Consider the following 17228-nt stretch of genomic DNA (forward strand, 5'->3'; position numbering starts at 1 on the left):
GTAGCTCAGGTCTGTCTACAATCCAGCAGCAGGGAATGAGGGAGTCTTTGTAGTAAACATTCCTTGATGAGAAGTGTACTCCTTTTCATCCATTGTCAATAATGCAAGCTTAAAGATGACTTTTCATCCATGGCATAACCTCATGTACGTAGAGTCCAGACATGCATATATGTGTATTCATACATACATGTATGTGTCACTTTTTCATCTTTGTCCTGGAATCACCCATTTCTACTACATTACTAACAGCTACCATAGTAAAGACATTGAACACTTGCTGTCGAACTGCCCTACATTCACCACTCACAGACATACACTCAGCACCCATATACATCTGGTGGATGTGGCTGGCTTCCTGAACACTATAGGGACTGTAGAAGGAAGGAGCTACCAGGGTAGGAAGGTAGGTAGGGGTATATATATATATATATATATATATATATATATATGGGAGCGGGGGGCTGGAAATCCTCCCCTCTCGTTATTTTTATTTTTCCAAAGAAGGAACAGAGAAGGGGGCCAGATGAGGATATTCCCTCAAAGGCCCAGTCCTCTGTTCTTAACGCTACCTCGCTAATGTGGGAAATGGCGAATAGTTTGAAAGAAAGAAAGAATAGAATATATATATATATATATATATATATATATATATATATATATATATATATATATATATATATATATATGGTTGTTTAATTTGTTTATGGATGGGGTTGTTAGGGAGGTAAATGCAAGAGTTTTGGAAAGAGGGGCAAGTATGAAGTCTGTTGGGGATGAGAGAGCTTGGGAAGTGAGTCAGTTGTTGTTCGCTGATGGTACAGCGCTGGTGGCTGATTCATGTGAGAAACTGCAGAAGCTGGTGACTGAGTTTGGTAAAGTGTGTGGAAGAAGAAAGTTAAGAGTAAATGTGAATAAGAGCAAGGTTATTAGGTACAGTAGGGTTGAGGGTCAAGTCAATTGGGAGGTGAGTTTGAATGGAGAAAAACTGGAGGAAGTAAAGTGTTTTAGATATCTGGGAGTGGATCTGGCAGCGGATGGAACCAAGGAAGCAGAAGTGGATCATAGGGTGGGGGAGGGGGCGAAAATTCTGGGAGCCTTGAAGAATGTGTGGAAGTTGAGAACATTATCTCGGAAAGCAAAAATGGGTATGTTTGAAGGAATAGTGGTTCCAACAATGTTGTATGGTTGCGAGGCGTGGGCTATGGATAGAGTTGTGCGCAGGAGGATGGATGTGCTGGAAATGAGATGTTTGAGGACAATGTGTGGTGTGAGGTGGTTTGATCGAGTAAGTAACGTAAGGGTAAGAGAGATGTGTGGAAATAAAAAGAGCGTGGTTGAGAGAGCAGAAGAGGGTGTTTTGAAATGGTTTGGGCACATGGAGAGAATGAGTGAGGAAAGATTGACCAAGAGGATATATGTGTCGGAGGTGGAGGGAACGAGGAGAAGAGGGAGACCAAATTGGAGGTGGAAAGATGGAGTGAAAAAGATTTTGTGTGATCGGGGCCTGAACATGCAGGAGGGTGAAAGGAGGGCAAGGAATAGAGTGAATTGGAGCGATGTGGTATACTGGGGTTGACGTGCTGTCAGTGGATTGAATCAAGGCATGTGAAGCGTCTGGGGTAAACCATGGAAAGCTGTGTAGGTATGTATATTTGCATGTGTGGACATATGTATATACATGTGTATGGGGGGGGGTTGGGCCATTTTTTTCGTCTGTTTCCTTGCACTACCTCGCAAACGCGGGAGACAGCGACAAAGTATAAAACAAAAACAAAATATATATATATATATATATATATATATATATATATATATATATATATATATATATATATATATATATACTCATTCCATCTCCTTCTCACATCACCGCTACTTGTTATCACCTCCCCATTTACGCCCTTCACTGAAGTTCCCATTTGCTCCCTTGTCTTACGCACCCTATTTACCTCCTTCCAGAACATCTTTTTATTCTCCCTAAAATTTACTGATAGTCTCTCACCCCAACTCTCATTTGCCCTTTTTTTCACCTCTTGCACCTTTCTCTTGACCTCCTGTCTCTTTCTTTTATACTTCTCCCACTCAATTGCATTTTTTCCCTGCAAAAATCGTCCAAATGCCTCTCTCTTCTCTTTCACTAATACTCTTACTTCTTCATCCCACCACTCACTACCCTTTCTAAACAGCCCACCTCCCACTCTTCTCATGCCACAAGCATCTTTTGCGCAATCCATCACTGATTCCCTAAATACATCCCATTCCTCCCCGACTCCCCTTACTTCCATTGTTCTCACCTTTTTCCATTCTGTACACAGTCTCTCCTGGTACTTCCCCACACAGATGACAGAGTGGCAGATATAGGGTGTTTTGGTCGAGGTGGTGTGCAAAGTGAGAGGGTTAGGGAAAATGATTTGGTAAACAGAGAAGAGGTAGTAAAAGCTTTGCGGAAGATGAAAGCCGGCAAGGCAGCAGGTTTGGATGGTATTGCAGTGGAATTTATTAAGAAAGGGGGTGACTGTATTGTTGACTGGTTGGTAAGGTTATTTAATGTATGTATGACTCATGGTGAGGTGCCTGAGGATTGGCGGAATGCGTGCATAGTGCCATTGTACAAAGGCAAAGGGGATAAGAGTGAGTGCTCAGATTACAGAGGTATAAGTTTGTTGAGTATTCCTGGTAAATTATATGGGAGGGTATTGATTGAGAGGGTGAAGGCATGTACAGAGCATCAGATTGGGGAAGAGCAGTGCGGTTTCAGAAGTGGTAGAGGATGTGTGGATCAGGTGTTTGCTTTGAAGAATGTATGTGAGAAATACTTAGAAAAGCAAATGGATTTGTATGTAGCATTTATGGATCTGGAGAAGGCATATGATAGAGTTGATAGAGATGCTCTGTGGAAGTTATTAAGAATATATGGTGTGGGAGGCAAGTTGTTAGAAGCAGTGAAAAGTTTTTATCGAGGATGTAAGGCATGTGTACGTGTAGGAAGAGAGGAAAGTGATTGGTTCTCAGTGAATGTAGGTTTGCGGCAGGGGTGTGTGATGTCTCCATGGTTGTTTAATTTGTTTATGGATGGGGTTGTAAAGGAGGTAAATGCAAGAGTCCTGGAAAGAGGGGCAAGTATGAAGTCTGTTGGGGATGAGAGAGCTTGGGAAGTGAGTCAATTGTTGTTCGCTGATGATACAGCGCTGGTGGCTGATTCATGTGAGAAACTGCAGAAGCTGGTGACTGAGTTTGGTAAAGTGTGTGGAAGAAGAAAGTTGAGAGTAAATGTGAATAAGAGCAAGGTTATTAGGTACAGTAGGGGTGAGGGTCAAGTCAATTGGGAGGTGAGTTTGAATGGAGAAAAACTGGAGGAAGTGAAGTGTTTTAGATATCTGGGAGTGGATCTGTCAGCGGATGGAACCATGGAAGCGGAAGTGGATCATAGGGTGGGGGAGGGGGCGAAAATTTTGGGAGCCTTGAAAAATGTGTGGAAGTCGAGAACATTATCTCGGAAAGCAAAAATGGGTATGTTTGAGGGAATAGTGGTTCCAACAATGCTGTATGGTTGCGAGGCGTGGGCTATGGATAGAGATGTGCACAGGAGGATGGATGTGCTGGAAATGAGATGTTTGAGGACAATGTGTGGTGTGAGGTGGTTTGATCGAGTAAGTAACGTAAGGGTAAGAGAGATGTGTGGAAATAAAAAGAGCGTGGTCGAGAGAGCAGAAGAGGGTGTTTTGAAATGGTTTGGGCACATGGAGAGAATGAGTGAGGAGAGATTGACCAAGAGGATATATGTGTCGGAGGTGGAGGGAACGAGGAGAAGAGGGAGACCAAATTGGAGGTGGAAAGATGGAGTGAAAAAGATTTTGTGTGATCGGGGCCTGAACATGCAGGAGGGTGAAAGGAGGGCAAGAAATAGAGTGAATTGGAGTCATGTGGTATACAGGGGTTGACGTGCTGTCAGTGGATTGAAGCAAGGCATGTGAAGCGTCTGGGGTAAACCATGGAAAGCTGTGTAGGTATGTATATTTGCGTGTGTGGACGTGTGTATGTACATGTGTATGGGGGGGGGGTTGGGCCATTTCTTTCGTCTGTTTCCTTGCGCTACCTCGCAAACGCGGGAGACAGCGACAAAGTATAAAAAAAAAAAAAAAAAAAAATATATATATATATATATCTGGGAATACCTGGTTTAAAAAGCGAGATATACATAAGTATACGTATGTAAGTAGGAGAGATGGCCAGAGAGCGTTATTGGATTACGTGTTAATTGACAGGCGCGCGAAAGAGAGACTTTTGGATGTTAATGTGCAGAGAGGTGCAACTGGAGGGATGTCTGATCATTATCTTGTGGAGGTTAAGGTGAAGATTTGTATGGGTTTTCAGAAAAGAAGAGTGAATGTTGGGGTGAAGATGGTGGTGAGAGTGAGCTTGGGAAGGAGACTTGTGTGAGGAAGTACCAGGAGAGACTGAGTGCAGAATGGAAAAAGGTGAGAACAATGGAAGTAAGGGGAGTGGGGGAGGAATGGGATGTATTTAGGGAATCGGTGATGGAGTGCGCAAAAGATGCTTGTGGCATGAGAAGCGTGGGAGGTGGGTTGATTAGAAAGGGTAGTGAGTGGTGGGATGAAGAAGTAAGATTATCAGTGAAAGAGAAGAGAGAGGCATGTGGACGATTTTTGCAGGGAAAAAATGCAATTGAGTGGGAGATGAATAAAAGAAAGAGACAGGAGGTCAAGAGAAAGGTGCAAGAGGTGAAAAAGAGGGCAAATGAGAGTTGGGGTGAGAGTGTATCATTAAATTTTAGGGAGAATAAAAAGATGTTCTGGAAGGAGGTAAATAAAGTGCGTAAGACAAGGGAGCAAATGGGAACTTCAGTGAAGGGCGCTAATGGGAAGGTGATAACAAGTAGTGGTGATGTGAGAAGGAGATGGAGTGAGTATTTTGAAAGTTTGTTGAATGTGTTTGATGATTGAGTGGCAGATATAGGGTGTTTTGGTCGAGGTGGTGTGCAAAGTGAGAGGGTTAGGGAAAATGATTTGGTAAACAGAGAAGAGGTAGTAAAAGCTTTGCGGAAGATGAAAGCCGGCAAGGCAGCAGGTTCGGATGGTATTGCAGTGGAATCTATTAAAAAAGGGGGTGACTGAATTGTTGACTGGTTGGTAAGGTTATTTAATGTATGTATGACTCATGGTGAGGTGCCTGAGGATTGGTGGAATGCGTGCATAGTGCCATTGTACAAAGGTAAAGGGGATATGAGTGAGTGCTCAAATTACAGAGGTATAAGTTTGTTGAGTATTCCTGGTAAATTATATGGGAGGGTAATGATTGAGATGGTGAAGGCATGTACAGAGCATCAGATTGGGGAAGAGCAGTGTGGTTTCAGAAGTGGTAGAGGATGTGTGGATCAGGTGTTTGCTTTGAAGAATGTATGTGAGAAATACTTAGAAAAGCAAATGGATTTGTATGTAGCATTTATGGATCTGGAGAAGGCATATGATAGAGTTGATAGAGATGCTCTGTGGAAGGTATTAAGAATATATGGTGTGGGAGGCAAGTTGTTAGAAGCAGTGAAAAGTTTTTAACGAGGATGTAAGGCATGTGTACGTGTAGAAAGAGAGGAAAGTGATTGGTTCTCAGTGAATGTAGGTTTGCGGCAGGGGTGTGTGATGTCTCCATGGTTGTTTAATTTGTTTATGGATGGGGTTGTTAGGGAGGTGAATGCAAGAGTTTTGGAAAAAGGGGCAAGTATGATTTCTGTTGTGGATGAGAGAGCTTGGGAGGTGAGTCAGTTGTTGTTCGCTGATGATACAGCGCTGGTGGCTGATTCATGTGAGAAACTGTAGAAGCTGGTGACTGAGTTTGGTAAAGTGTGTGAAAGAAGAAAGTTAAGAGTAAATGTGAATAAGAGCAAGGTTATTAGGTACAGTAGGGTTGAGGGTCAAGTCAATTGGGAGGTAAGTTTGAATGGAGAAAAATTCGAGGAAGTAAAGTGTTTTAGATATCTGGGAGTGGATCTGGCAGCGGATGGAACCATGGAAGCGGAAGTGGATCATAGGGTGGGGGAGGGGGCGAAAATCCTGGGAGCCTTGAAGAATGTGTGGAAGTTGAGAACATTATCTCGGAAAGAAAAAATGGGTATGTTTGAAGGAATAGTGGTTCCAACAATGTTGTATGGTTGCGAGGCGTGGGCTATGGATAGAGTTGTGCGCAGGAGGATGGATGTGCTGGAAATGAGATGTTTGAGGACAATGTGTGGTGTGAGGTGGTTTGATCGAGTAAGTAACGTAAGGGTAAGAGAGATGTGTGGAAATAAAAAGAGCGTGGTTGAGAGAGCAGAAGAGGGTGTTTTGAAATGGTTTGGGCACATGGAGAGAATGAGTGAGGAAAGATTGATGAAGAGGATGTATGTGTCGGAGGTGGAGGGAACGAGGAGAAGTGGGAGACCAAATTGGAGGTGGAAAGCTGGAGTGAAAAAGATTTTGTGTGATTGGGGCCTGAACATGCAGGAGGGTGAAAGGCGGGCAAGGAATAGAGTGAATTGGATCGATGTGGTATACCGGGGTTGACGTGCTGTCAGCTGATTGAATCAGGGCATATGAAGCGTCTGGGGTAAACCATGAAAAGCTGTGTAGGTATGTATATTTGCGTGTGTGGACGTATGTATATACATGTGTATGGGGGTGGGTTGGGCCATTTCTTTTGTTTGTTTCCTTGCGTTACCTCGCAAACGCAGGAGTCAGCGACAAAAAAAAAAAAATATATATATATATTTTTATTTTTATATTTATATTTTTATTTTGCTTTGTTGCTGTCTCCCGCGTTTGTGAGGTAGTGCAAGGAAAGAGACGAAAGAAATGGCCCAACCCACCCCCATACACATGTATATACATACACGTCCACACACGCAAATATACATACCTATACATCTCAATGTACACATATATATACACACACAGACACATACATATATACCCATGCACACAATTCACACTGTCTGCCTTTATTCATTCCCATCGCCACCTCGCCACACATGGAATACCATCCCCCTCCCCCCTCATATATGCGGGTAGCGCTAGGAAAAGACAACAAAGGCCTCATTCGTTCACACTCAGTCTCTAGCTGTCATGCAATAATGCCCCGAAACCACAGCTCCCTTTCCACATCCAGCCCCACACAGCTTTCCATGGTTTACCCCAGACGCTTCACATGCCCTGATTCAATCCAATGACAGCACGTCAACTCGGGTATACCACATCGATCCAATTCACTCTATTCCTTGCCCGCCTTTCACCCTCCTGCATGTTCAGGCCCTGATCACTCAAAATCTTTTTCACTCCATCTTTCCACCTCCAATTTGGTCTCCCACTTCTCCTCATTCCCTCCACCTCTGACACATATATCCTCTTGGTCAATCTTTCCTCACTCATTCTCTCCATGTGCCCAAACCTTTTCAAAACACTCTCTTCTGCTCTCTCAACCATGCTCTTTTTATTTCCACACATCTCTCTTACCCTTACATTACTTACTCGATCAAACCACCTCACACCACACATTGTCCTCAAACATCTCATTTCCAGCACATCCACCCTCCTGCGCACAATTCTATCCATAGCCCACGCCTCACAACCATACAACATTGTTGGAACCACTATTCCTTCAAACATACCCATTTTTGCTTTCCGAGATAATGTTCTTGACTTCCACACATTCTTCAAGGCTCCCAGGATTTTCGCCCCCCTCCCCCACCCTATGATTCACTTCCACTTCCATGGTTCCATCCGCTGCCAGATCCACTCCCACATATCTAAAACACTTTACTTCCTCCAGTTTTTCTCCATTCAAACTTACCTCCCAATTGACTTGACCCTCAACCCTACTGTACCTAATAACCTTGCTCTTATTCACATTTAATCTTAACTTTCTTCTTTCACACACTTGACCAAACTCAGTCGCCAGCTTCTGCAGTTTCTCACATGAATCAGCCACCAGCGCTGTATCATCAGCGAACAACAACTGACTCACTTCCCAAGCTCTCTCATCCACAACAGACTTCATACTTGCCCCTCTTTCCAAAACTCTTGCATTCACCTCCCTAACAACCCCATCCATAAACAAATTAAACAACCATGGAGACATCACACACCCCTGCCGCAAACCTACATTCACTGAGAACCAATCACTTTCCTCTCTTCCTGCACTTACACATGCCTTACATCCTCGATAAAAACTTTTCACTGCTTCTAACAACTTGCCTCCCACACCATATATTCTTAATACCTTCCACAGAGCATCTCTATCTACTCTATGATATGCCATCTCCAGATCCATAAATGCTACATACATATCCATTTGCTTTTCTAAGTATTTCTCACATACATTCTTCAAAGCAAACACCTGATGCACATCCTCTACCACTTCTGAAACCACACTGCTCTTCCCTAATCTGATGCTCTGTACATGCCTTCACCCTCTCAATCAATACCCTCCCATATAATTTACCAGGAATACTCAACAAACTTATACCTCTGTAATTTGAGCACTCACTCTTATCCCCTTTGCCTTTGTACACTGGCACTATGCATGCATTCCGCCAATCCTCAGGCACCTCACCATGAGTCATACATACATTGAATAACCTTACCAACCAGTCAACAATAGAGTCACCCCCTTTTTTAATAAATTCCACTGCAATACCATCCAAACCTGCTACCTTGCTGGCTTTCATCTTCTGCAAAGCTTTTACTACCTCTTCTCTGTTTACCAAATCATTTTCCCCAACCCTCTCACTTTGCACACCACCTCGACCAAGACATCCTATATCTGCCACTCTATCATCAAACACATTCAACAAACCTTCAAAATACTCACTCAATCTCCTTCTCACATCACCACTACTTGTTATCACCTCCCCATTATCGCCCTTCACTGAAGTTCCCATTTGCTCCCTTGTCTTACGCACTTTATTTACCTCCCTCCAGAACATCTTTTTATTCTCCTAAAATTTAATGATACTCTCTCACCCCAACTCTCATTTGCCCTCTTTTTCACCTATTGCACCTTTCTCTTGACCTCCTGTCTCTTTCTTTTATACATCTCCCACTCAATTGCATTTTTTCCCTGCAAAAATCATCCAAATGCCTCTCTCTTCTCTTTCACTAATAATCTTACTTCTTCATCCCACCACTCACTACCCTTTCTAATCAACCCACCTCCCATGCTTCTCATGCCACAAGCACCTTTTGCGCAATCCATCACTGATTCCCTAAATACATCCCATTCCTCCCCCACTCCTCTTACTTCCATTGTTCTCACCTTTTTCCATTCTGTACTCAGTCTCTCCTGGTACTTCCTCACACAAGTCTCCTTCCCAAGCTCACTTACTCTCACCACCCTCTTCACCCCAACATTCACTCTTCTTTTCTGAAAACCCATACAAATCTTCACCTTAACCTCCACAAGATAATGATCAGACATCCCTCCAGTTGCACCTCTCAGCACATTTACATCCAAAAGTCTCTCTTTCGCTCGCCTGTCAATTAACACGTAATCCAATTAATGGGATGGCCTTGATTAGGGCTTCATCTGCCCGTGCCATCTCAGTTGAAATGAAAATATTTTATGTGTATTGCATTGGTTTTACTTTTGAGAGCTTGCTGCTTTTGTGCCCTCACCACTAATTATCTCACACAAAACTTGTCAAGGTGCTGTGTCATGTGATTACTGTTTGGCTATTGACAGCTCAAAAGTGGGCCATTTTGATAACTATTGCTTTCCCTATACCTTGAAGCTTTAGAACTATCTTTTCTGTCATGTCTTTCCTAATAACTGTGACCTAGCACTTTATAACAGACAGGTTCTTTTCTTTGAATTTGTAAATACTTCCCTTTGCCTCTTCTTTTTCCTTTTCATTGACATCTCTATATTTCAATTAAGTCCTGGCCTTGATGTGGATACTTGTCCGTGCGTGGAGCCTCTAATGTAAAAAGAAGAAAAAAGCTTGGTATTTGGGAACATGTGATTGTGACTTGCTTCATGATGCTAATGTTTCTGTTTAAAAACAGTAGCAGTCATTTTTGTAATCTTTTCAGCTAATTATTGAAGATTCATTTTCTTCTGGAACTTCAGAAGGTCCTGTTTTAAATGTTTTTTAGCCATTTTTATGAGAAGAAAAAGTTAGTAAAATTTCTGTCTCCTGCAGAGCACCCCTCATTGGCTTTGAGTTTAACTTGTTAGGACCTATCTAGGATAGCTTCACAGGTTGTTTTTGTTGGGGGAACCTGTTCCCCAAAGGTCTTGGTTTGTTGTTTTCATTTCTTTTTATCTCTTGCTGTCCAGCAGTAAGAATCATCTTTGATACCTTTTGGATTAAGATCTTTCTAACCCACTGAGGGAACTTTTCATTTTGGAAGCTTTGTGTTGAGGGATTGTAGAGAGGTCTCTGACATAAAACTTTTGTCAAACAATATAGTACCTTGCTCCAGGTGCTGTGTTTCATCCTTATGGCCATTGGGCTTAATTTCTGCTTGGAATAGGATAGCTGATGTGTTACAGGATAACCTCTTATGTTTGTGGCCATCTTTTCTCTGGGTTAAGAAGTTTTTCTCAAACCTTCTTCCTTTATGTTCTTATGCTTCCATAGTTTGTGGAACAGGCTGACCTTAGAGAGAAAATTGAGATCTGAAGAATGGAAACCTGTTGCTCTTGGGCTGAGTCCCACTAACAAACTTTCCAGTTGTTGTTTCCCACTCTTCCAATCCCAGTCTTTCAAAAACGTTTTTCTTAATTGTTGGTGTTCACAATCAGGGTGGTGGTCAGTCATGAGGTGGTCAGTCTATTGTGGCCAAACACCTGGGAGTATTTGTCCATCACTACTAAGTGGTTGATTGCTGATTGGAAGTGAATGAACCTGTAGTAAGCTAGAGCTGCTACTGCTCGTTGGGTGGTAAGTGAAGGATGAGGCTTTTACCTTGCCAGAAAGTATGGTGTTTTAGGCTGCTGATAACTGGGAATCATAGAGATGTTTTCTTAGTTCATGGGATGCCTCCTTGGAGAGAAATAGTTTTTCATTCGTGAAAGCTCACTTTTTTAAGCAAGTTGCAGTTATGCTTACTGTGTGCATTTAGTCTTACTGTGATTAGTCCAGTATCCTCCCACACCTACTTTATTCTGATGGCCTATGAAAGAAAGAAATTTAGGTTGAAGGCAAGTGAGGAATATAGATTAAAAACATGCTTTTCATGGAATTAGAGTAGAATTTTTGTCATTTGATATGGAAAAAGTGTTGTGATGGAATAAAAAACACAATGGATAATAATGAGTAACTGAATATTTTTTAATTTGTTCGAGTATACAGTTCATAGAGAGGCTTTTGTATGAGATTTATTTCTTTTCCCAGTGCATGATATCTTTTTTAGTAGGGTTACACAACTTTTATTTTTTTTTGTTTTGCATTCATCTCCACAGCTAGCTCTATCATTGAGCTCATGGTGGAAAACCTTAGCAAGTCAGGCAAATTAAGGAAGCACCACCTACATCTACTGCTTCTGCATCATTTGGAGCGTTTGGTGCTCATTCGGGGTACATCAGACTTTGGATACATCTTGTCCTTACTGCCCATTCGCTGCAAGGTGGGTTGGATGTAACTTAGTACAAGTACCTCTCAGTTTATGTGATAATTGCATTCTTGAAAATGGCTGCATAAATCAAAGAATGCAAGTCATGGAAGTTGTTAGAAGCAGTGAAAAGTTTTATCGAGGATGTAAGGCATGTGTACGTGTAGGAAGAGAGGGGGTTTGTTATTGATAAGGCAGGACCGAATATTATACCTGTGAAAAACTACAGTACCCTCATACCAGGAAATATCATATACTATAATGTACATACTTAACATTCAATTATATTAATGAAACTAGAAAACAAAATTATTTCCAATACTTGTTTTTACTACTGCTGCTGAAGTGCTTGCTGATACTAATAGAGAGGGAGGAAGGGAGTGGATGAATTACTGGAAAAGTGGGTCATGTGGGTCAGATGATGTAGTTGTGAAAGGTGTTGATGATGGTCAAGTGAGATCAACTACTACAGTACTAGATATTGATGGTTGGTCCTCCTTATGAGTTTCTTTTTCTTTTTCAAAAAGAAACCTAGTGTTGTCTGTTTAAAATGTGTGCAAGAGAATGGTGAAAGGTATGAATGAAAAATGTTGATTTTATGGGTTTAGGAACAAGGAAATAAGTATGATTTTAATTGGGTGATGGTAAAATTGTCATAGAAAACAGGAGGCTCATATTGGGGTGTCTAAATGTGTGTGGATGTCACCAAGATGAGAAAAAAGGAGAGATAGGTAGTATGTTTGAGGAAAGGAACCTGGATTTTTGGCTCTGAGTGAAACGAAGCTCAAGGGTAAAGGGGAAGAGTGGTTTGGGAATGTCTTGGGAGTAAAGTCAGGGGTTAGTGAGAGGACAAGAGCAAGGGAAGGAGTAGCACTACTCCTGAAACAGGGTGATAGAGTGTAGAAAAGTAAACTCTAGATTGATATGGGTAAAACTGAAAGTTGATGGAGAGAGATGGGTGATTATTGGTGCATATGCACCTGGGCATGAGAAGAAAGATCATGAGAGGCAAGTGTTTTGGGAGCAGCTGAATGAGTGTGTTAGTGGTTTTGATGCATGAGACCGGGTTATAGTGATGGGTGATTTGAATGCAAAGGTGAGTAATGTGGCAGTTGAGGGAATGATTGGTATACATGGGGTGTTCAGTGTTGTAAATGGAAATGGTGAAGAGCTTGTAGATTTATGTGCTGAAAAAGGACTGGTGATTGGGAATACCTGCTTTAAAAAGAGAGATATACATAAGTATACGTATGTAAGTAGGAGAGATGACCGGAGAGCGTTATTGGATTACGTGTTAATTGATAGGCCCACGAAAGAGAGACTTTTGGATGTTAATGTGCTGAGAGGTGCAACTGGAGGGATGTCTGATCATTACCTTGTGGAGGCGAAGGTGAAGATTTGTAGAGGTTTTCAGAAAAGAAGAGAGAATGTTGGGGTGAAGACAGTGGTGAGAGTAAGTGAGCTTGGGAAGGAGACTTGTGTGAGGAAGTACCAGGAGAGACTGAATACAGAATGGAAAAAGGTGAGAACATAGGAGTTAAGGGGAGTGGGGGAGGAATGGGATGTATTTAGGGAAGCAGTGATGGCTTGTGCAAAAGATGCTTGTGGCATGAGAAGGGTGGGAGGTGGCCAGATTAGAAAGGGTAGTGAGTGGTGGGATGAAAAAGTAAGATTATTAGTGAAAGTGAAGAGAGAGGCATTTGGACGATTTTTGCAGGGAAATAATGCAAATGAGTGGGAGATGTATTAAAGAAAGAGACGGAAGGTCAAGAGAAAGGTGCAAGAGGTGAAAAAGAGGGCAAATGAGAGTTGGGGTGAGAGAGTATCATTAAATTTTAGGGAGAATAAAAAGATGTTTTGGAAGGAGGTAAATAAAGTGCATAAGACAAGGGAACAAATGGGAACTTCAGTGAAGGGGGCTAATGGGGAGGTGATAACAAGTAGTGTTGATGTGAGAAGGAGATAGAGTGAGTATTTTGAAGGTTTGTTGAATGTGTTTGATGATCGAGTGGCAGATATAGGGTGTTTTGGTCGAGGTGTTGTGCAAAGTGAGAGGGTTAGGGAAAATGATTTGGTAAACAGAGAAGAGGTAGTAAAAGCTTTGCGGAAGATGAAAGCCGGCAAGGCAGTGGGTTTGGATGGTATTGCAGTGGAATTTATTAAAAAGGGGGGGTGACTGTATTGTTGACTGGTTGGTAAGGTTATTTAATGTATGTATGACTCATGGTGAGGTGCCTGAGGATTGGCGGAATGCTTGCATAGTGCCATTGTACAAAGGCAAAGGGGATAAGAGTGTGTGCTCAAATTACAGAGGTATAAGTTTGTTGAGTATTCCTGGTAAATTATATGGGAGGGTATTGATTGAGAGGGTGAAGGCATGTACAGAGCATCAGATTGGGGAAGAGCAGTGTGGTTTCAGAAGTGGTAGAGGATGTGTGGATCAGGTGTTTGCTTTGAAGAATGTATGTGAGAAATACTTAGAAAGCAAATGGATTTGTACGTAGCATTTATGGATCTGGAGAAGGCATATGATAGAGTTGAAGGTTTTAAGGATATATGGTGTGGGAGACAAGTTGTTAGAAGCAGTGAAAAGTTTTTATCGAGGATGTAAGGCATGTATACGTGTTGGAAGAGAGGAAAGTGATTAGTTCTCAGTGAATGTAGGTTTGCGGCAGGGGTGTGTGATGTCTCCATGGTTGTTTAATTTGTTTATGGATGGGGTTGTTAGGGAGGTGAATGCCAGAGTTTTGGAAAGAGGGGCAAGTATGTAGTCTGTTGTGGATGAGAGAGCTTTGGAAGTGAGTCAGTTGTTGTTCGCTGATGATACAGCGCTGGTGGCTGATTCATGTGAGAAACTACAGAAGCTGGTGACTGAATTTGGTAAAGTGTGTGAAAGAAGAAAGTTGAGAGTAAATGTGAATAAGAGTAAGGTTATTAGGTACAGTAGGGTTGAGGGTCAAGTCAATTGGGAGGTGAGTTTGAATGGAGAAAAACTGGAGGAAGTGAAGTGTTATAGATATGTGGGAGTGGATTTGGCAGCGGATGGAACCATGGAAGCAGAAGTGAATCATAGGGTGGGGGAGGGGGCGAAAATTCTGGGAGCGTTGAGGAATGTGTGGAAGTTGAGAACATTATCTCGGAAACCAAAAATGGGTATGTTTGAAGGAATAGTGGTTCCAACAATGTTATATGGTTGCGAGGTGTGGGCCATGGATAGAGATATGCGCAGGAGGGTGGATGTGCTGGAAATGAGATGTTTGAGGACAATATGTTGTGTGAGGTGGTTTGATCGAATAAGTAATAATAGGGTAAGAGAGATGTGTGGTAATAAAAAGAGTGTGGTTGAGAGAGCAGAAGAGGGTGTTTTGAAATGGTTTGGTCACATGGAGAGAATGAGTGAGGAATGATTGGCAAAGAGGACATATGTGTCAGAGGTGGAGGGAACGAGGAGAAGTGGGAGACCAAATTGGAGGTGGAAAGATGGAGTGAAAAAGATTTTTAGTGATCAGGGCCTGAACATGCAGGAGGGTGAAAGGCGTGCAAGGAATAGAGTGAATTGGAATGATGTGTTATACCGGGGTCGACGTGCTGTCAATGGATTGAACCAGGGCATGTGAAGCGTCCTGGGTAAACCATGGAAAGTTGTGTGGGGCCTGGATGTGGAAATGGAGCTGTGGTTTCGGTGCATTATTACATGACAGCTAGAGACTGAGTGTGAACGAATGTGGCCTTTGTTGTCTCTTCCTAGCGCTACCTCGCGCACATGAGGGGGGAGGGGGTTATTATTCCATGTGTGGCGGGGTGGCGATTGGAATGAATAAAGGCAGACAGTATGAATTATGTACATGTGTATATATGTATATGTCTGTGTGTGTGTGTATATATGTATACATTGAGATGTATAGGTATGTATATTTGCGTGTGTGGTTGTGTATGTATATACATGTGTATGTGGGTGGGTTGGGCCATTCTTTCGTCTGTTTCTTTGCGCTACCTCGCTAATGCAGGGAGACAGCGACAAAGCAAAATAATAGAAAAAAAATGATTACCCAGATTGAATATTCATAATGATAATGTCTGCTCAAAGAATGATAAAACACATAAAGATTTTTTGTAATGAGGAAGAAGCATTTGATAGAATGAGCAAGGCAGGTTTTATATGAGTACTCTGAATATATATAATGTACAGAAAATGACAAGGAATAATGAATAGTTTTACGGAAAGAGTAGGGTAAATAAACTCTGCTTCTATGATTGCAACCAAAAAAGCATATGAGTGATTGCTCTGGGTTTAGTGTTGCAAAGAGGAGGCATATGTGTCTGTTCTATCTATCAATATCTTCGGCGCTCATTCCCTCTGGGAATTCCCATCAAGGGGGTGACCATAGCAAAAGAGTCTCTCCTTACCCTTTTCCATACATGCCGTCTTTGCATACGCCATTCCATGCATTTCTTCATATTTTTTTCCTCCAGTATTCTTCCACTCTGTTTGCCCGCGTTACAGGTGGTCTTTTCACAACCACCCCTTTAATTGTACTATCATACACTCTCCTTGGATAAACTCCCATTCTTGCATTCTTTCCTCTTGCCCAAACCACCTCAAAGTATTACATTTCACTCACTCTGCCACTCCACAATTCATTCCCTTTGCATTCTCTGCCATACCACATCTCCCATACACCCCTTCATTTCTTTCTTCATTCCATCTAGTCAAACCACATACTCCTCTCTAATAGCTTATTTCCATAGCCTGGATTCTTGACCTCAGTGACTCATTCCAAGCCCACGTTTCAGCTGCGTAGGTCAGAGTTAGGGGGACTACGATGTCCCTTAATCCTTTCTTTACTTCCATACGTACACCTGTACCCTTCATTATTCTGCTAAGGGATCCGATGACTCTCCTACACTGTACTGCTCTCTTCCTTATCTCTCCTTTCATATCACCAAACTTACCCAAGACAGCTCTTAAATACTTAGATTCTCTCATCTCTTTCAGTCATTCTTCTCCTGTATCCAAAATGCAATTTAGTGCACTTTCTTCTTTCAGTCTATATGGTTTTACAAGATCTATACTTTCACTCTGTTTCCTTTCAAACACCATTACTTTACTTTTACTTGCATTTACCTTCAAATGCCTGTTTATAAATATCTTAAAACACACAACCATCTACATATCCTCTTCACTCTCGGCAAATAACACAGTATCATCTGCAAACAGGCTTGGCATTTGCCATCATATCTCACTGCCACATTCCATCTCTACAACCCTTTCCCTAGGTTTTCTTTCATCTCTGTTGTCACTCCATAAATATATTAAAAAGCCATGGTGACATCACACAGCCCTGCCTCACACCAACAAGTTTTCCAAAACTTTCGCTCAACTCTTCATTACTATTTACACATTCATTTGCCCTTTCGTAGAAGGCTTTCACACCACCAGCAGTTGTTTTCCTAACCCATATATTCTTAGCACATCCCATAAGGCATTCCACACACTGTCATATGCTCTTAGAATCAACAAAAGCTGCATATGCCTTCCTACCTTTTGCTAAATACTTCCTTCCACAATCGTTTTCACTACAAAAATCTGATCCAGGCTTCCCCTATCTTCCCTAAAACCCCCTT

General features: G+C 42.0%; 1 protein-coding gene across 1 annotated transcript in view; it reads left to right on the plus strand.

The window, feature by feature from the left end:
* LOC139749654 (uncharacterized) overlaps nt 1-17228 on the plus strand; it is a 90044-nt gene that overhangs the window by 34199 nt on the left and 38617 nt on the right. The window contains exon 4 of the mRNA XM_071663825.1: nt 11455-11618. Coding sequence (XP_071519926.1) covers nt 11455-11618 — 164 coding nt within the window. The remainder of the gene's footprint in view (nt 1-11454; nt 11619-17228) is intronic.

Source organism: Panulirus ornatus, chromosome 7 (assembly GCF_036320965.1).
Source record: "Panulirus ornatus isolate Po-2019 chromosome 7, ASM3632096v1, whole genome shotgun sequence".
Lineage (NCBI taxonomy): Eukaryota > Metazoa > Arthropoda > Malacostraca > Decapoda > Palinuridae > Panulirus > Panulirus ornatus.